Source organism: Octopus sinensis, linkage group LG19 (genome assembly GCF_006345805.1).
Source record: "Octopus sinensis linkage group LG19, ASM634580v1, whole genome shotgun sequence".
In the NCBI taxonomy this organism is placed as follows: Eukaryota; Metazoa; Mollusca; class Cephalopoda; order Octopoda; family Octopodidae; genus Octopus; species Octopus sinensis.
Window position 1 is genome coordinate 45,167,672 of NC_043015.1, and position 21,242 is coordinate 45,188,913.

General features: G+C 40.5%; 1 protein-coding gene across 1 annotated transcript in view; it reads left to right on the forward strand.

The window, feature by feature from the left end:
* The window catches only part of LOC115221970 (elongation factor G, mitochondrial), a 33,891-nt gene continuing 12,649 nt past the window's right edge, over nucleotides 1-21,242 (forward strand). Inside the window, exons 1-12 of the mRNA XM_029792068.2 lie at nucleotides 1-213; nucleotides 3,951-4,004; nucleotides 6,103-6,222; nucleotides 8,081-8,213; nucleotides 9,635-9,839; nucleotides 11,866-11,982; nucleotides 13,064-13,137; nucleotides 13,552-13,628; nucleotides 14,672-14,829; nucleotides 16,858-16,939; nucleotides 17,570-17,707; nucleotides 19,166-19,267. Of these exons, the coding sequence (XP_029647928.1) occupies nucleotides 142-213; nucleotides 3,951-4,004; nucleotides 6,103-6,222; nucleotides 8,081-8,213; nucleotides 9,635-9,839; nucleotides 11,866-11,982; nucleotides 13,064-13,137; nucleotides 13,552-13,628; nucleotides 14,672-14,829; nucleotides 16,858-16,939; nucleotides 17,570-17,707; nucleotides 19,166-19,267 (1,332 nt within the window). The 5' untranslated portion in view covers nucleotides 1-141. The remainder of the gene's footprint in view (nucleotides 214-3,950; nucleotides 4,005-6,102; nucleotides 6,223-8,080; nucleotides 8,214-9,634; nucleotides 9,840-11,865; nucleotides 11,983-13,063; nucleotides 13,138-13,551; nucleotides 13,629-14,671; nucleotides 14,830-16,857; nucleotides 16,940-17,569; nucleotides 17,708-19,165; nucleotides 19,268-21,242) is intronic.

Consider the following 21,242-nt stretch of genomic DNA (forward strand, 5'->3'; position numbering starts at 1 on the left):
GCAGTTTCGTTTACGGTAGGTGTCTGTGCCATGTGTTGATCTTGCTGAAGGTTATTCGTCAGTCATGAAGAAGAAGACTCTCTGAAGGGAGCTGGTCAGAAATAAGGGAGCAGACGGCGTAATTAGACCCCGGTGACAACCATGTTGATCCTAAAGGCAACTCGTTGCCTTTCTAGGCTATCGAACTGCAATTTTCTACTTAAACCTGCTCAGGTATGTTTTTGTAAAAAGTCCTGACTTGAGAGAGAGAGAGAGAGGGGGGAGAGCTGAAGTCCCTGCGAGACGGTTTCAATTCCTGTTAGAACCATTCGGAACTATCGAGTTCGTTACGTTAATTCTCTCGGTTAAGGCGTAACCGTTAAAACATTTCTTATTCTTTCTTCCTATTGAAATATAGATCCATAATGTTTTCGCCTTAAAATATCCGTCGAAATACCGAAATACACTATATAGTTTTATTTCGTTTTTCTTTAAAAAAAACCCCCAAACAAACAAAACACAACACTTTAATATTTGTACTACCTAGGCAAAAAAAACCCCTAAAATATTTTATATTAGTTCGAAAATTAGAATGTGTGGTTTCCCATGCCTTTCTGGAAGACACTTGCTATTTAAGTAAAGTTCAACCAGTTATTTCCTACGAGTCGCTGACCTCGGGACTCTATTTCCTTATTGCTAATCCGTAAGTCTGAAGGACCCCTTTTCTGAGCTACAAGTATGCGCCACCTTTATTGACAATATTTATCAATTACGTTTAAAACACCACTGTCCACTGCAATCCTTAATTACTGTTTCCGACACATCAGTCGGTGCACAAACTACAGAAACTATGTTACACAATCAGCTGTGACTCTCTCTTTGCACTTTTACGAGTATTGCTGTTACATTTATAAAGTATTTTATGAGTTGTTTTTTTTCCTATGAGACAATAAAAAAATGGAAAAAAAGAGGAACAACGAAAAAGAAATTCAGTTCAGTACCAAGTGCCTTTAGTTGGTTGCACACCACAAGGTTCATCGGAACGATTGATACTTTTGTATATATGCTGAAGTTTTAGGATTTAAAAAAAGCTCATCGTTTCATAGTTCGGCGAAGGTAAAGAATATGCACACCACCCTTTTTCTCGGTGTAACCCTGACCCTAACCACCGAGTGTGCGTATTCTTTACTTTCGCCCATACTTCAACCTCTTTCACTTGTTTCAGTCATTTGACTGCGGCCATGCTGGATCTCCGTCTTTAGTCGAGCAAATCGACTCCAGGACTTATTCTTTGGAAGCCTAGTACTTATTCTATCGGTTCTTTTGCCGAACCGCTAAGTGACGGGGACGTAAACACACCACCATCGGTTGTCAAGCGATGTCGGGGGGTACAAACACAGACACACAAACATATACACATGTATATATATTTATACATATATACGACGGGCTTCTTTCAGTTTCCGTCTACCAAATCCACTCACAAGGCTTTGGTCGGCCCGGGGCTATAGTAGAAGACACTTGCCCCCAAGGTGCCACGCAGTGAGAATGAACCCGGAACCATGTGGTTGGTAAGCAAGCTACTTACCACACAGCCACTCCTGCGCCTATGTGTTTCAATTATATAATCGGCAAATCTTCCATCGTCATTTGTAAACAAATATTAATTTTAGTGTTTAATATTTAAAAAAACAACAACAAAAAAACAAACATGTTCTTTTCGGGTTGTGTTAGATGATTCCTATCAATTCATAAATTTAATTTCCGTAATATTAACTAATTTCATCCAACTCTGTCCATTCCCCACTTCTACTCACAATATAACTTCGCTCATTTATGTTCAATTTTTTTAATTTTAAAGTTATCACTACATTGAGCCTACTTTTGTTATATATATATATATAATCTCAACAAATATTACCGTGTCACTGTATCAATGTAGAAAGTTTTGCAATACTTCTGGTGGCATGTTGTTGCGATCCAGGTTTAAAACCATTGATATACACGCAAGGATAATGTTATTACACACACACACATACATACATATATATTAAAATAGAAAATTACCCTTTAACAGGTAATTTTTACATGCTAGAAATAGCAGCCAAGGGTAATTTTCTATTTTAAAATATGAATATGTTGTCTATTGACTATTTATACATGCTAGTCCACTGGTGGTGATATTTATAACGAATATTCGCCACCCTATAGATGTATCTTATATATATCATCATCATATAACGTCCGTTTTCCATGCTAGGATGGGTTGGACGGTTCAACTGGGGTCTGGGAAGCCAGAAGGCTGTGCCAGGCCCAGTCTGATCTGGCAGTGTTTCTACAGCTGAATGCCCTTCCTAACGCCAACCACTCCGTGAGTGTAGTGGGTGCTTTTAAAGTGCCACCTGCACAGGTGCCAGATGAGGCTGGCAAACGGCCACAATCGGATGGTGCTTTTTACGTGCCACCGGCAGGAGGCCAGTCGGGGTGGATATATACATATGTAAAAGCAGTCTGTTAGGATAACAACAAATGTTTCTGCCCGGACGCCCGACTTGCTAGAAATAGTCCACCCTGCTTTAGAAAAAAGGGAGAGAGAGATAATGCTATTTAGGATACACTATACAGGCACGGTTCCAGGAATTTATCAAAATTAGGGCACAAGGTCACAAGGGAATACAATTCCAAGAGAAAATGGCGTAATAACATTATTTAGAAGGGCGCACTTGTGGGGCACGTGCCCCTCACTTCCCCCACCTTGGGTTCGCCCCTGCTATACTTGGAAATAAAGGGCGAGATGTTCATAACCAGGGCGCTTCTGTAAACAGAAAAGCTTTCTGCAAGATCAGGAACAACAACAACAACTATTTCTACTACCTTCCATCTGATGCTGCTAAGTATAAAAACACAACACATACATCTCAAAACACCAATTAGTTTTCACATTGATTCTCATATTTGGACAGTTAATTAAATGTGGAGCATTGTTATATGGGAAAAGGTTTTCATTAAAGATGAAAGGTAGGGTCTATAGGAGTTGTGTGAGAGTGGCAACGCTGTATGGGAGTGAGACATGGTGTCTGTGGGAGAGGGTGAGATGGTAATTTTGAGAAGGACTGAGAGAGCAATGGTGAGAAAAATGTGTGGGGGTGAAGCTGTTTGATAAGAGGAGGACTGAGGATTTGATGGGGATGCTGGGGTTGGAGAAATCAGTGGAATGGTTGGCAAGGGCGAATGGAGTAAGGTGGTATGGGCATGTGTTGAGGAGGGATGAAGAGGATTTTATTCCGTGCGGCTACAGAAGCAGTGATCTTTCCATTTACTGCAGCACCCAGGATGTAGGAGGGATCAGAGGAATCACTGACTGTGGTGTCCCAGAAGAGACACCTACCTCTTACCCAGGGACAAAGGTCTCTTCCCATCACTTCTGGATAATCCCGCGCGCCTCCAGAACTGAGGGATTATTTACCCGAGCCAGGAGTTCAACAGGGTGAACCACCCTGACCTGCTCTTTTTGCACTGGGTATCGATGATGTTATCAAGATGGAAGCGATCTGGAGGGTGATTGCATTTGAAGTAAATTGAGCATGGAAGTGAGGTAGACCGAGGAAAAGGTGGAGAGGACAGGTGGAAGAGGAGGAGATTGGGAGGGTTGGTTTGAAAAAGGAGGATGCCCAAAACTGGGCGAGATAGTGGAGGGTGGTTGCTATGGCATTGAGCTAGATACAGCCACATTAACAGGGACAAAACCCAGATTTAAAAACACTGGATGAAGATGATGTCGGTCAATGACTAATATTGGCTTTTTTCCTCACCGCATAAATATTTCCAGTTAGCCTTTTAATACTCTTTGCATTAAATATGTTAACACTAACTTAACTATTGTATATTGTATATCATTATTATCTCTGTGTATCTACATCAGTGTGTATTTGCATTATTCACATATCACTTTTTTTTGTTTTTCTTTTTAGCTATGGCCTTTATCAGATGCTGTTAAATTATATTCTTCTAAATCTTCTAATATGGTATGTCATTATATTTTATTACGTTTATGTATTTGTTTTACTCTTTTACTCTTTTACTTGTTTCAGTCATTTGACTGTGGCCATGCTGGAGCACCACCTTTAATCGAGCAACTCGACCCCGGGACTTATTCTTTGTAAGCCCAGTACTTATTCTATCGGTCTCTCTTGCCGAACCGCTAAGTGACGGGGACATAAACACATTGTCAAGCAATGCTAGGGGGACAAACACACATGCACATATATATATATATATATAATATATATATATATATATATATATATACATATATATACATATATATATACATATATATATATACATATATATACATATATATATACATATATATATATACATATATATATACATATATATATATACATATATATATATATATATATATATATACATATATATACATATATATGACGGGCTTCTTTCAGTTTCCGTCTACCAAATCCACTCACAAGGCTTTGGTCGGCTCGAGGCTATAGTAGAAGACACTTGCCCAAGGTGCCACGCAGTGGGACTGAACCCGGAACCATGAGGTTGGTAAGCAAGCTACTTACCACACAGCCACTGTTTTGCAAGATTTTTGATGTGATATCGTGTGTTGAAACAGATATTGTTGTATTTAGGAATGGTCATTTTGCCAGTTTAGCCAATAAAAAACACACGCACTATATATTTGGTTTTACTTTGCTTCAGTGTTATTTATTTTTTACATTAATCTTAATCTTATTTCGTGTGTTTTTATTGGCTAAACTGGCAAAATGACCATTCCTAAATGTGGCGTATCCAATATACTTGATATGATTTTTTAAAAATCACAATCTGTTCTATATAACTTTAATATATCTTGTCTGAGATGGTTAAAAAGAAATAGTCCAAATTAAGCAGATCCAGAAAATAATTGGAACTTCATCACTAAAAGGAATGTTTTCTGAAAGAGTAAAAGAACATACTTGATACTCTTTTACTCTTTTACTTGTTTCAGTCATTTGACTGCGGCCATGCTGGAGCATCGCCTTTAGTCGAGCAAATCGACCCCGGGACTTATTCTTTGTAAGCCCAGTACTTATTCTATCGGTCTCTTTTGCCGAACCGCTAAGTGACGTAAACACACCAGCATCGGTTGTCAAGCAATGCTAGGGGGACAAACACAGACACACAAACACACACGCACATACATATATATATACATATACATATATACGACAAGCTTCTTTCAGTTTCCGTCTACCAAATCCACTCACAAGGCATTGGTCGGCCCGGGGCTATAGCAGAAGACACTTGCCCAAGATGCCACGCAGTGGGACTGAACCCGGAACCATGTGGTTGGTTAGCAAGCTACTTACCACACAGCCACTCCTGCGCCTGTTACTTATTGACAACACGTGGACACTAGTTTCTTTATGAAATACTATGCAAAGTTAAATGATAATAGAGATTATCAAGGTGGCGAGCTGGCAGAAACATTAGCACACCAGGCGAAATGCTTATCGGTATTTCATCTGCTGTTACGTTCTGAGTTCAAATTCCGCTGAGGTCGACTTTGCCTTTCATCCTTTCATCATCATCATCATCATCGTTTAGCGTCCGCTTTCCATGCTAGCATGGGTTGGACGTTTCAACTGGGGTCTGGAAAGCCAGAAGGCTGCACCAGGCCCAGTCTGATCTGGCAATGTTTCTACAGCTGGATGCCCTTCCTAACGCCAACCACTCCGTGAGTGTAGTGGGTGCTTTTTACGTGCCACCGGCACAGGTGCCAGACGAGGCTGGCAAACGGCCTCGATCGGATGATGCTTTTTACATGCCACTGGCACGGAGGCCAGTCAGTCAATAAATTAAGTACCAGTTACACACTGGGGTCAATGTAATCAACTTAATCCCTTTGTCTGTCCTTGTTTGTCCTCTCTATGTTTAGCCCCTTGTGGGCAGTAAAGAAATAAGAGATTATTAAGCATCAATTTGAGACAGAAAAGATCTCACAAGGCCTATTGATGGTCTTTCAAGTTCAATTTGGTGTTTACAATATCTAATATATCATTAAAAATGTCAGCAGTGAATTCTTGCAAAGCTATTTTTCTATTTTAGGAAGCTATGGCATTGGAGCAGATTCGTAACATTGGTATATCAGCACACATTGATTCAGGGAAGACCACCTTAACCGAGAGGATACTTTTTTATACCGGAAAACTCAGTGAAATGCATGAGGTAAGATAGCAAGGAATTTCTTTACTTTCTTATACAGTAAAAAGGGTAAAAACCCTCCTCGGTTACAAATGACCATGGGATTGCATCTAGAAAGTTCCCCTCCCAGGCACAAGTCCAGGCATAGTTTTTATGGAAGACCAGCAGTCGCCCATGCATACCAGCCTCCCCTCACCACACCACCGATGTTATCCAAGGGAAAGGCAAAGGGGCCGATACAGCTTGGCACCAGTGACATCGCAACTTATTTCTACAACTGAGCAGACTGGAGCAACGTGAAATAAAGTTTCTTGCTCAAGAACACAACACAAACCCCGATCTGGGAATTGAACTCACAACCACACGATCGTAAACTCAATGCTCTAACCACTGAGCCATGTGCCTTATACTGTAAAAAGTGGCCAAAGAGAAAAAATATTAATCATTTAAGCCAGCACTACTGTTAAGTCATTATTTAGAACAATTGTAGGCTGTGTGGGAAGAAGCTAGCTTCCCAACCACATGGTTCTGAGTTCAGTCCTACTGTGTGGCATCTTGGGCAAGTGCCTTGGGCCACCCAGAGCCTTGGATTTGGTAGGCGGAAACTGAAAGTAGCCCATCACGTATATGTGTGTGTCTGTGTGTCCTTGTATTTATGTTTCTCATCCCCCCACCACCACTTGACTACTAGTGTTGGTGTGTTTAAGGGTTGATATATTTGACTAAAATTTCTTCAAGGTGGTACCCCATCGTGGCTGCAATCCAATGACTGAAACAAGTGAAAGATAAAAGATAAAGGAATTCTTTTGTTGTAATATGTGTGCAGACAGATAAAAAGGTGGAAAAGCTGTGTATATATTTCAACCCATTTTGGTGTCTTCATCAGCAGCTATGTACCACCTTTTAACTATCTACAAATGCACTACTTATAAAACCAATCTATGCACTTATATTCCTCCCTTATGAAACTTGGTCAAATAAGAAATATGGTTCTGTGAGCCAAATCTGCAAAATAGATTCAGTTCTCAGTAGAGACCCTATGAACATTGCTTACATCAATATTAACTCCTTGAAAAAGTTAAACTTATCTATAAACTTATTCCCCTACCCTAAAAATTTATGATTTTATATTTATGATCTTATATTTATGATCTTATATGGGCTGTTCGCCAGCCTCGTCTGGCACCTGTCGGTGGCACATAAAAAACACCATCCGAGCGTGGCCGTCTGCCAGCCTCGTCTGGCACCTGTGTCGGTGGCACATAAAAAACACCATCCGAGCGTGGCCGTCTGCCAGCCTCGTCTGGCACCTGTGTCGGTGGCACATAAAATCACCCACTACACTCTCGGAGTGGTTGGCATTAGGAAGGGCATCCAGCTATAGAAACACTACCAGATCTGACTGGCCTGGTGCAGCCTTCGGGCTTGCCAGACCCCAGTTGAACCGTCCAACCCATGCTAGCATGGAAAGCGGACGTTAAACGATGATGATGATGATGATGATTTAAATAATGGAGGCGCAATGGCCCAGTGGTTAGAGAAGTGGACTCACAGTCGTAGGATTGTGGTTTCATGGTGCCATGAAAAAGAGCATCCAGTTACACTTTTTATAATGGTCGGTGTTAGGAAGGGCGTCCAGCCATAGAAACCATGGCACAACTGAAACGTTTGAACCTGACATGGTCAGTTTCCTGACTGATTGGATTTTTTCCAAATTATCTAACCCATGGCAGTATGGAAGACATACATTAAATGGTGAAAATGATGATGAATCTATCCTTCAGTCATCAATTTCTGTTGCCGTTTATGGCAAACAAATTGGATGTCTAGCATGTTTTTAAAGAATTCCCCCGATTTAGATTTTCTTTCTACTTTTATTTAGGTGAAAGGAAAAGATGATGTGGGGGCAAAAATGGATTTTATGGAACTTGAACGACAGAGAGGCATCACCATTCAGTCTGCTGCCACTTACACTGTCTGGAAAGGTACAAACATAAACATTATCGACACACCTGGTAAGTAAAAAAAAACCAAATATTACTACTATATTACTAAAAGCTATAGTTTGCCTTAATAGATTAGTCCTCATTTAATTCCATGTTTTTCTAGATTTTCTTTCTTCACATATTTGAGCCACTTCAAGTGCTCAGCATTTCTTTATACAACTGACATCTTCCACTTGGGTCGCTTATCTGTACCAGTACAGCATTCTCTCTTGCACACTACATCTGACTCCTATTAAATCCAGCTTTTCTCTCATATTCTTGATATGCCATTGTTCATGTACACTAAATTTACATATCTGATGAAGCATACTCACCATATTTCTTACCATTTTTTGCTCATCCAAGGCCCATGTTTTGCTACTATAGGAATTACACTTCATATATATAAGACCATACACTCTGTCTTTCACTCTGAGAGTAAAACTGTTTCTTACCAGCAGACATGATAGACCCCTGAATTTTTTCTACCTTTTACTTACTCTAGTAACTATGCGTTTGGAACACTTGCCCAAAGTGCCACACAGTGGGACTGAACCTGGAACCATGTGGTTGGTAAGCAAGCTACTTACCACACAGCCACTCAGAGTGAAACTTTGAATAAAATGAATGTAGTGTTTGAGAGTGGGAGAAACTGGATTTAACCCTTTAGTGTTTAAACTGACAATATATCCATCTCAAATATTCCAGCTGTTTTATGTTCAGACTGGCAAGATTCTGCCTCTCACACCTACCCTACAATGTCATTCTAAAAGTGAGTAATCACATCATTGAAATCTCAAAGCTACAAGATATTGAACCAATCCTATGACTGGCACCTGTGAAGAAACACCATTTCGACCCTGTGCTTGAGGGGATCCATTGAATCAAGTACACCAACATCAAAATCAATGGAAACTGCAGTTGTGATCCCTGTGCCAATGGCATGTAAAAAGCACCATCGGAACGTTGCCGATGCCAGCGCCGCCTAGACTGGCTTCCGTGCCGGTGGCACATAGAAAGCACCATCCGAATCGTGGCCGATGCCAGCGCCGCCTTGACTGGGTTCCATGCTGGTGGCATTTAAAATGCACCAATCCGATCGTGGTTGTTGCCAGCCTCGCCTGGCATGTAAAAAGCACCCACTACACTCACGGAGTGGTTGGCGTTAGCAAGGACATCCAGCTGTAGAAACACTGCCAGATCAGATTGGAGCCTGGTGCAGCCTTCTGGCTTCCCAGATCCCCAGTCGAACCGTCCAACTCATGCTAGCATGGAGAACGGATGTTAAACGATGATGATGATGAATGCAGGATTAATTCAAAACTGAATAAATAAACTCTACATTTGACAGGTTAATCTGATTGCTAAAGGATTAAAAGAAATATTAGAATTATATTTCTGAAATTAATGTGTTTTTTTTTTTTTTGTCTTTTCTAAAAATCTTTAAACAGGTCATGTTGATTTTACTGTTGAGGTGGAGAGAGCTCTTCGTGTTCTTGACGGTGCCATCCTTGTACTGTGTGCTGTCGGAGGAGTTCAGAGTCAGACTTTCACCGTTGACCGTCAGATGAAGCGATACATGGTTCCCTGCATTACTTTCATTAATAAGTTAGATCGCATGGGAGCCAACCCATACAGAGTCCTCTCACAACTAAGGTAAACATTTTCAATCCAACCCCCATCAAGTTTGACGCATAATAAATTATTTTGCTGAGAGGAAGAGGGCAAATCTAACATTTCGAACCAAAGCAGTCTTTTTATTTAAGGTACTGGTAAATATTTCATCTCTCTCTAACAAAAAAAAAAGCCAAAAAAAAAAAAAACCCAAAAACACCTATCTGAAATATTGGATTTCTCCTCTTCGTTGACAACGAAATAATTTATTCTCTCTTTTCTGTTTGTTGACCATCATTAGTTTCTTTAAATTCTAGCATTTCACTTTGACATGTACTGGTTATCTCCCCTTAGATAATAGCTATTCGGTTTCAATATTGAAATATACATCATCATTTGGTGATTCCAATCCTGACAAACCTTATAAATTCTCCCCAAACCTCACAATCTTGCTTTACCAGACCAAGGTCTTGCACTTCTTTTCCCAAATTTCTGGTGATATTTGGACGGGAGGACTTGCAACATTTCCCACCAAATTGGTAACTGGTGTTGGTGTGTTTATGTCTTTGTAACTTAGCAGTTCGGCCAAAGAGACCGATAGAATAAGTACTACGCTTAAGAAATAGGCCCTGGGGTCAATGTGATGCTCCAGCATGGCCGCAGTCAAATGACTGAAACAATTTGAAGAAAGCAAAACAAATATATATATTTTATGCGCCCTTTTCAAGCCTAGCCAGGCTCATGGGCCTGGTTTCCCAGTTTCTATAGCGTATGTGTTCCCCCACAGCTGGACGGGGCGCCAGTCCATCGAAGCGTTACTCAAGAAAAAGAGTGAGAGAAAGTTGGGGCGAAAGAGTACAACAAGAATCGTCACCATCCTCTGCCGGAGCCTCGTGGAGCTTGAGGTGTTTTTGCTCAATAAACACACACAACGCCCGGTCTGGGAATCAAAACTGTGATCCTCTGACTGCGAGTCCGCTACCCTAACCACTGGGCCATTGCACCTCTATATATATATAACTAAACAGGAATCTGTAAAAAATCTGACTCCACAAATTCCGACCAGCCCATCATACAAACATGGAAAAATGGATGTTAAAACAATGATAACGATAATGAAAGAAGTAATGACCTACATGATTTACCTTTCATGGTTGGAGTTTTTAAGACCCCCTTTGGTCATGACTGACAATGGGATTGCACCTAGGAAATTACCCGCCCAGGCACAAATCCGGGCAAGGTTGTTTATGGAAGACCAGCAGTTACCCATGTATACTGGCCTCCCTTCTCCATGCCACCGATGTTATCCAAGGGAAAGGCAAAGGCGCTGATACAGCTTGGCACCTGTGATGTTGCAACTCATTTCTACAGCAGAGTTAACTGGAGCAATGTGAAATAAAGTGTCTTGCTCAAGAACATAACAAGCAGCCCGGTCTGGGAATCGGACTCACAACCTCACAATTGTAAACTCGATGCTCTAACTACTGAGCCATGCACCTTCACTGGTTGGAGTAATGTTATATTTATAGGATTGTATTCTTAATATGTCAATGTATCCAGTCTGCATGTAACACATATTATTTCTCTGCCTGGTTTGGGATATCATCAGTTGTTGTGTTGTTGCATTCTAACCTGTGGTCAAGGCTGCGAGCTGGCAGAAGCGTTAGCGCGCTGGGCGAAACACTTAGTGGTATTTCGTTTGTCTTTATGTTCTGAGTTCAAATTCCACCAAGGTCAACTTTGCGTTTCATCTGTTCAGGGTCGATAAATTAAGTACCAGTTACGTACTAGTGTTGATCTAATTGACTGGCCCCCACCCCCAAAATTTTAGGCTTTGTGCCTAGAGTAGAAAAAATTCTTACCTGTGATCAGGATTACTTAAAGTGATTACCTGTTTGATGTCAAAAAACTGTTTCAGGATATGCCACTCGAATAATGTTGGGGAACTACAATATTCAGTTATAACAGATGTCTGAAGATTTGAACCTACCTATTCAGTGTTGCAGGCTTATTGTACTTAACATGCTTTACATAAATATAATGTTTTTGTCTTTTTGTCTTTTATTAGATCAAAACTGAACCACAATGCTGCTTTTCTCCAACTTCCCATTGGAAAAGAGTCTGAAACGCAAGGTATTATAGATTTGATTGAAAGAAAAGCTGTATACTTCAAGGAACCTATGGGGTATGTTACTACTTACTTAAACATTGCCAGTCATTGTTGGCTGGATTAGAGAAATATTGGTCCACTAACCAAAAAGTCAATAGTGTGAAAAAGTGTCACACCCTAGCGGTTGAGGGAACCTGTGTAAGAGATAGACTCAGAAAGACCTGGGATGAGGTGGTGAAGCATGACCTTTGAACATTAGGCCTCACTGAGGCAATGACTAGTGACTGAGACCTTTGGAAATATGCTGTGCTTGAGAAAACCCGGCAAGCCAAGTGAGATCATAACCTCGTGGTCTATGCCAGGGGTGTAACCAGCCCACTTATGCGTACCTTTCCTTCATTGGACACTAAACTCTGTTTGCAAAGACCTGTTGAGGCAAGTGAAATCGAAATCAAATTCGATGACTGGCATCCGTGCTAGTGGAGTGCTAAGAGCACCATCCAAGCATGATTGTTGCCAGAGCAGCTAACTGGCTTCCATGCAGGTGGCATGTGAAAAGCACCATTTGAGTGTGATCGTCAGAGCAATGTTACCTTATTGGCACTTGTGCTGGTATCATGTGAGAAAACATTCGAGCGAGGTCATTACTAGTGCCGCTGGACTGGCTCTTGTGCAGGTGGCATGTAAAAACACCATTTGAGTGTGGCTGTTGCCAGTACTGCCTGACTAGCCCTCATGCCGGTGGCACGTAAAAGCACCCACTACACTCTTGGAGTGGTTGGCGTTAAGAAGGGCATCCAGCTGTAGAAACTCTGCCAGATCAGATTGGAGCCTGGTGCAGCCATCTGGTTCGTCAGTCCTCAGTCAAATTGTCCTACCCATGCTAGCATGGAAAGTGGACATTAAACAATGATGATGGTGATGATAATGATTTTTTATTGCCACAAACAGCCACCATTACAGATCCTCTTCATTTTATTTTATTGATCACAATAGAAATACTATGAAGTGAAAATTATTCTGATTTCTTTAGTAATTGTTTGCTACTGTTCTAACATGCTGAATGTGACCTTAAAAGCACAGGTTCTTCACATCTAGTCTACTACAGTAATAACGTTTCTCTTGAAGTTCAATTTTTCCTTTTTATTTGTCATAGCCTCAATATTGTTCAAGACGAAATTCCTGTTGACAGAAGAACAGAGACTGAAGAAAGGAGAGCAGAACTTATTGGTAAGGTTTTGTATATTTACCTGTTAATGCTCTCATTTCTTTCTCTTTTCTACCTTGGTTCACCTTTTGCAATCACCTCCTCTGCTATGCATTTGGTTGGCCACATTGCCCTGAATGAATGTAACCATCTCTGTCACCCACTTTATTGATTGAGTTGCTCCATTTGAATAGAGAATAAATGTGGTGGTGAGGCTCTGTTCTGTCTTGTTGAGTACAAGGCATCTTCACTAGTTCTGTCATCATTATCGTTACCGTTGTGTGTGTGTTTGATTTTAAGCTGCCTCTAATTCATATTTGAATATACAATAAAGTTCATTTACGACTGATTCCTCTTTGCCAAAGTTTTTCATTTTTATTCACTTTCTTACAATTTATAAAGGTTTCATTACTTTTTTATTCTCATTCTATCTTCAGAATGTTTGGCCAATGTTGATGAAATTTTTGGTGAAATATTTTTGGAAGATCGGGTACCTACTGAAAATGAAATAAGAGTAAGGATCAAGGAAAAAAAATTTTCCCCATTTTAAAGCAATTTAGCAATTCTTGTAAATTTTCCGTCTTTCTTTGTCACTGCAATATTTGTTAGTCTTTGATGTACCTTGTTACTATGGATACACAGCAGTTAATTATACAGATGTCAGCATCCAAACATGATTAAAACTGGTTCCTCTGTAACACAATATCTGAGGCCACATTGACATTAAAATGTTATAAAATTAACTACCATAAATCCTCGAGTATGATCCGCATTTTTCCCCCAAAATTTAAAGGTTAAAATCCCTAGTGCATACTATATACGAGGTTAAAAATGAAAATTATTTTCTAAGCAATGTCCAAGTCTCTATTTGCTGTCCAGCAATGTTTATTCAGACGCATTTTGTGATGTCGGGCGCAAAAATACCTTAAGCTAAGCCTGAAAGCAATGAAGTCATAAAAGAATCATCCATAACTTGCAGTTAGCAACATTTATTAAACGTTATTACTGTTACTTCTTTATTTTTTGCAAACAAAATGCACAAAAAAGCTACATGTTTGCATTATGTTATATATACAATAATACTAAAGGACGTTACCCTCTACATTTTTACAAACCAAGGACGTTATATAGACCTCCTTGACTGAAGTTAGAGAAGGGGTGCGTATTATACACAAGGTTTAGGTTTTTCAGAGGTACAGCCCCCTAAAAGTCCCCTGCGTATTATACTCAAGGGCCTATACTTGAGGATTTATGGTATTCTCTTTTGGTGTGAAATCATTCTCATTTGATAAGTAGGGCTTTTAATTTGGCAACTGCCTTCTTTGTTTCGTTGAATTTAGTTTTACAATATCATATATGCACTTTGTGATCAAATTCAGTGTTTGACTGTAAAATGTCAACAAACTCATTTGTTATTTAATTTATACAATCAGTTTGTATAGAATTGAATCTAAGATTTGTTTAAAGAAGTTTATGGTTGTTGGAATTTAAATTTTCTTCCAAATATTTATGACTTTTTTTTTTCCATGATACATTTACGTGTTTTATTTCTAATAGGCTGCTGTGAAGAGGACGTGCTTGAAACGTAAATTCAATCCAGTTTTCATGGGAACAGCTTTGAAAAACAAAGGTGTACAACCTCTTTTGGATTCCGTCCTTGAATACTTGCCAAACCCGAAAGAAGTGGAGAACTATGCTCTGGACAATAGCAAAGGGTAATTAAACAGACGTTGCTATCTTCATCATTGTAGTGTAGCTAGCGGTGATGATGGGGGTCTAACCCAAGCAATGCTTTTTGGGGGAGAGTACTTGTGGGTCTGCTGTATGAACCTGTATAGGATTCAAGTGGTGGGCTGCAGACTCAAAGGGCTGCCCTATTCAGCACACACTCTAGCTATGCTAATCTTCATCATCACAGTCATATACTTTTTTTCCATGCATGCATTAGTTTAATGAGTTTGATGTCTCACTTTTTATGTATCCCTTTATTATACACCAACATGTAGCACTTTTTTTTAAGGCAGAAATCCTTTCCTAAAACCAACCAGTTTACAATAAGGACTGGATGTACTTGATCATGCCTCCAACTCTAGAGAGATTATCTGCAGGCAGACCAAATTATCTTCTCCACTAAATGTTTGTGGAGGTGCAATGGTCCAGTGGTTTGGGCAGCGGACTCGCAGTCAGTAGATCGCGGTTTCGATTCCCAGACCGGGTGTTGTGTGTGTTTATTGAGCAAAAACTGGAAGTTTATCCTATTTGTTTGCCTGGTTATCTATTGTTATATATCTTACAATCTATCTATCCATCCATCTATATATATATAATATATATATATATATATAATATATATATATATATATATGGGGCACATGACAAACACCATCCGATCGTGGCCGTTCGCCAGCCTCATCTAGCACCTGTGTCGGTGGCACATAAAAACACCATCCGAAGACCCGGCAAGACTAGTCAGGCCATAACCCATGGCCCCTACCTGGGACGTAGTCAGTCCACCTGTGCATACCTTCCTTCTTGTGACACTTGTGAAGACCTGTTGAGGCAAGTGAAAATCAAATCAAAACAAATCAAAATAGATGAACATCAATGGAATTTGTATCTTTGTGGTACCAGTGCCGGTGGCACGTGGCACATAAGAAAACCATCCGAACGTGGCCGTAGCCAGTACCGCATCGACTGGCCTCCGTGCTGTGGGCACGTAACAAGCACCATCCGATCGTGGCTGTTTGCCAGCCTCATCTGGCACCTGTGCCGGTGGCACATAAAAACACCATCCGAGCGTGGCCGTCTGCCAGCCTCGTCTGGCACCTGTGTCGGTGGCACATAAAAACACCATCCGAGCGTGGCCATCTGCCAGCCTCGTCTGGCACCTGTGTCGGTGGCACATAAAAAACACCATCCGAGCATGGCCGTCTGCCAGCCTCGTCTGGCACCTGTGTCGGTGGCACATAAAAAACACCATCCGAGCGTGGCCGTTTGTCAGCCTCGTCTGGCACCTGTGTCGGTGGCACATAAAATCACCCACTACACTCTCGGAGTGGTTGAAGTTAGGAAGGGCATCCAGCTGTAGAAACACTGCCAGATCTGACTGGACTGGTGCAGCTTTCGGGCTCCCCAGACCCCAGTTGAACCGTCCAACCCATGCTAGCATGGAAAGCGGACGTTAAATGATGATGATGATGATGATGATATATGTAGGCACAGGAGTGGCTGTGTGGTAAGTAGCTTGCTTACCAACCATGCGGTTCCGGGTTCAGTCCCACTGCATGGCACCTTGGGCAAGTGTCTTCTACTATAGCCTTGGGCCGACCAAAGCCTCGTGAGTGGATTTGGTAGACGGAAACTGAAAGAAGCCTGTCGTATATATATATGTGTGTGTGTGTGTCTGTGTTTGTCTCCCCAAAATCGCTTGACAACCGATGCTGGTGTGTTTACGTCCCCGTAACTTAGCGGTTTGGCAAAAGAGACCGATAGAATAAGTACTGGGCTTACAAAGAATAAATCCTGGGGTCGATTTACTCGACTAAAGGTGGTGCTCCAGCATGGCCACAGTCAAATGACTAAAACAAATAAAAGAGTATTGCTCCAGAAACTTAGAAACTTCGTAATATGGACCATTACTGTCCCTTTCTACCAATTATTGGCAACCTGAACTTGCCTTAATTTATGTTGAGTTTGTCTGAAAGTAAGTTGTTTCAAGTAATTTGCTTCGTTTATATTTCCAGAGTTGAACATGCTGAAAAATTTCTACTGGACACAGCAAGAGATGCAACAAATCCCTTTGTAGGACTTGCATTCAAATTAGAAGTAAGTAAATGTCTTAATATTGAAGATGAGCTGGGGGGGGGTTTGTATGAAGTTATGTTGCAAACCCAAGGTGACATGCAAGGAGGTTATGTATGTGTGTGTGTGTTACAATTGTAAGCTTCTTACAATTTCCATCTACCAAATTCACTTACAAGTCTTTCAGTGGCTCAGGGTTATAGTAGAAGACACTTGCCCAATGTGGCATGCAGTGATAAAAAGGGAAAAAGAAAAGGAAATGAATTAAAAAAAAATCTTGGGGCGGGACCACATCTTGGAAAATATAGCAAGCACTGTCACTTATTGAACAGTCCTGTTATGCCATTGCATGGTATTTGTGAGTCACTATCATACAAGATATATTGTTTATTTTCAATATTCTGCAAAAACATATCTGGCCATGAGGAAATATTAGCTCACTTGGAAATAGACGAGGCTGTGCAACAGGAAGGGCATCCTGTTGTAGAAAATCTGACCCAGTAAAGTCTGTCTGACCCATGCAAATATGGAAAAGTGGATGCTAAAATAATGATGATGTTTGTGTCAGAGTTTAAAAAGAGAAATAAAAGTCCTTGATGATCGCACAAAATTTAAACAGGTCTTTTTTTTTGGTTTTTTCTAATGTTTCTTTAGGCAGGAAGATTTGGCCAGCTGACCTATCTTCGTTTGTATCAAGGAAGCTTGAAGCGAGGAGACACAATCATCAATACCAGAACACAGAAAAAGGTTCGAGTGCAAAGATTAGTGAGGATGCATGCTGATGAGATGCAGGTAAAAATTATTACCGAATGACTGAAATTTATTTAAAATTATAAATATGCAATCCAAATATATTTCATAAAATAATTCTAAGCTTTTGTTATCAAAAATATTCATGTATTTTTTTTCCTGCAAATTAAACACTAAAGCAATCGTGAAATTCTCAATTTCCTAACCCTTTTATCACCATATTTCCATTAAAATACTCTGTCAAACTGTTTGCTAATATCTGCCAACTAATGATTAATTGTTATATACACATTAAACAGTGAGAATCAAAATGATGACTTTCATATCCATTCTTAATACAGGCAGATTCAAACCTAAATATGTTGATTGCTGTTGTTATTGGTTGTCAGATATTGGTATGTATCAGAAAGCAGAATATAAAAGAACTTTGTGCTAATCTCTCATCTGGCACAAAGCCACTTCTCATGCTTCCACTCTTTCTCCGTTGAGAAGTCTTCATCTTGCAAATTACTTGGCAACCCCACTGGTGTTGGTGCCACGTAAAAAGCACTACTGTACAAGTGGTTGGCATTAGGGGGGGACATCTAGCCATAGAAACCAGGCCAAAGCAGTCAAGGGATCCTGGTGCAGCTCTCTAGTTTACCAGCTTGTCAAACCACCCAACCCATATCAGCATGGAAGATGGGCATTAAATGATGATCTGCTTTGAATTCTTGTTAGATTCATTAGTCAGAGGTGCCTCACACTGATGAGATGTAACAATGTTGAAATACCAGCTGTCCCAGAGTCCCCTGCACTAACGAACTGAGTGTGTTACTAATATACATTCATCTGAAAGGAGTAGTTTCTTCTTAACGAAACACAACAGTGATTAGCATATCTATGCTCGAATCTGCCAGAACATATTTCTTATGAATAAAAAGACGCGGCAGGACAAGTGAGACCATAACCCATGGCCTCTACCTGGGATGTAGCCAGTCCACTTATGCATACTTTTCCTTCTTGGGACACAAAACTCTACTTGTGAAGACCTGTTGAGGCAAGTGAAAATCAAAAATCGAAATCGATCAACATCAATGGAAATCGCAGCTGTGATACTAGTGCCAGTGGTACATAAGAAAACCATCCGAACGTGGCCATTGCCAGCGCCGCCCTGACTGGCCTCGTGCCAGTAGCATCTGATCGTGGCCGTTTGCCAGCCTTATCTGGCACCTGTGCCGGTGGCACGTAAAAGCACCCACTACATTCACGGAGTGGTTGGCGTTAGGAAAGGCATCCAGCCGTAGAAACATTGCCAGATCAGACTGGGCCTGGTGCAGCCTTCTGGCTTCCCACACCCCGGTCGAACCGTCCAACCCATGCTAGCATGGAAAGCGGACGCTAAACGATGATGATGAAATATGCAAATCATTGGTTGGATTCTTGCTGTTCCCCATGCATGTCGCAATTTATTAGAAAGAAAATACAAATATCTATCTATATATTTTGCTTTACTAACAGGAAGTGCCTGAAGGATTTGCTGGTGATATTTGTGCCCTCTTTGGAATCGATTGTGCCAGTGGAGATACATTTGTTACAAAAGGCAACACTAATATCTCTATGGTAAGACTTATTTATTTTCCTTGCTTTTTTCCCCTATTCTTTTCTAAAAATCTCATAGTTTTCCGATATACAGTTGTCATAGGCACTAATGTTTTACTGTGAAATCTCCAAGTGTGCAGTGTCTTGAACAGATCAACTCCTTCATTTTGCCCTGGCATACTTTTGATATCTTGTACATTTGCCTAATGCACCCCATGTTTTACACATAAAAATATCCCCAACTATAGCCCCCATTCCATCACTAGAAATGCTTATGTAAGAAATAATTTGGGAAAATAGGCGTGGCTGTGTAGTCAAGAAACTTGCTTCCCAAGCATAGCACCTTGGGCAACCATCTTCTACTATGGCCCTTGACTGACCAGAGCCTTGTGAGTAGCTATTTTAGATTGAAATCAAAAGAAGCCCATCATTAATATCATCATCATCATCATCGTCGTTTAACGTCCGTTCTCCATGCTAGCATGGGTTGGACGGTTCGACCGGGGTTCTGGGAAGCCAGAAGGCTGCACCAGGCTCCAGTCTAATTTGGCAATGTTTCTACAGCTGGATGCCCTTCCTAACGCCAACCACTCCGTGAGTGTAGTGGGTGCTTTTTACGTGCCACCTGCATATATATATGTATGTATGTATGTGTATATATATATATATACATATATATATATATATCTTGTTTCAATCATTTGACTCTGGCCATGCTGGAGCACCACCTTTAGTCAAGCAAATCGACCCCAGGACTTATTCTTTGTAAGCCTAGTACTTATTCTATCGGTTTCTTTTGCCGAACTGCTAAGTTACGGGGACGTAAACACACCAGCATCGGTTGTCAAGTGATATACACACACATATATATATACACGACGGGCTTCTTTCAGTTTCCGTCTACCAAATCCACTCACAAGGCTTTGGTCGGCCCGAGGCTATAGTAGAAGACACTTACCCAAGGTGCCATGCAGTGGGACTGGACCCGGAACCATGTGGTTGGTAAGCAAGCTACTTACCACACAGCCACTCCTATGCCTATATATATATATATATATATACATACACATATGTGTGTGTGTATCCTTGTCTAGACATGATGATTATAAATGAACATCGCCTTCACACAAGCAGTGTTGTTCCTTTCCATTGTTCTGTGGAAAACATGTCTGGTCCTGGGGAAATATTACCTTGCTTGGAAATGGGTAAGGGTTGCCAATAAAAAGGGCATCCAACTATAGAATCTTGCATTAATTGATCTGAAAAGCCAATACTGATTGCACATGTTTACCTGTTCACTCACCTGGCATTTTTTGTTGATGAATGATGGACAGTAAATCATGTTTCACACTGCATTCTGAAAAGAACACAGTCTTGTTATTCCAGTTGCTCTTGTGTTTCAGCTCCTCCTGTTACCATTCTCTGCATTTCACCTCCAGGCTCTGGAGAAAATACTTCCCCCCACCAAGTCTTTTTCCTTACAAATGTTCCCTTCTAGAATTTCATCCTTGATATCTTTTCTCACAAGCCATTAACCCTTTCGTTACCAACCCAGCTGAAACCGGCTCTGGCTCTGAGTACAAATGTCATGTTTTCATAAGTTTTGAATTAAAATCTTCCACCAAACTTTAGTCACAATTTATGTTCCTAACACTAGCTTCATGATAACTAAGTTATTTTACTAAATTCTTTGTTATATTTAACCCTTTCATTACCAACCTGGTCAAAACTGGCTCTGTAGTACAAATGTCTTGTTTTCATAAGTGTTGAATTAAAATTTTCCACCAAACCTTACTCACAGTTTATGTTCCTAACACTAGCTGAATGATAACTAAATATAACAAAGAATTTAGTAAAATAACTTAAAGTAATTGAAAGAAACACTGAGCATCTCAAAATAAATATAGTAACGAAAGGGTTAACCTCGACAGTAAACAAACACCAAATGCCCTTGCCTCTATTCTGGGTGGATCTAAAATGGCCACTTGCACTGCTT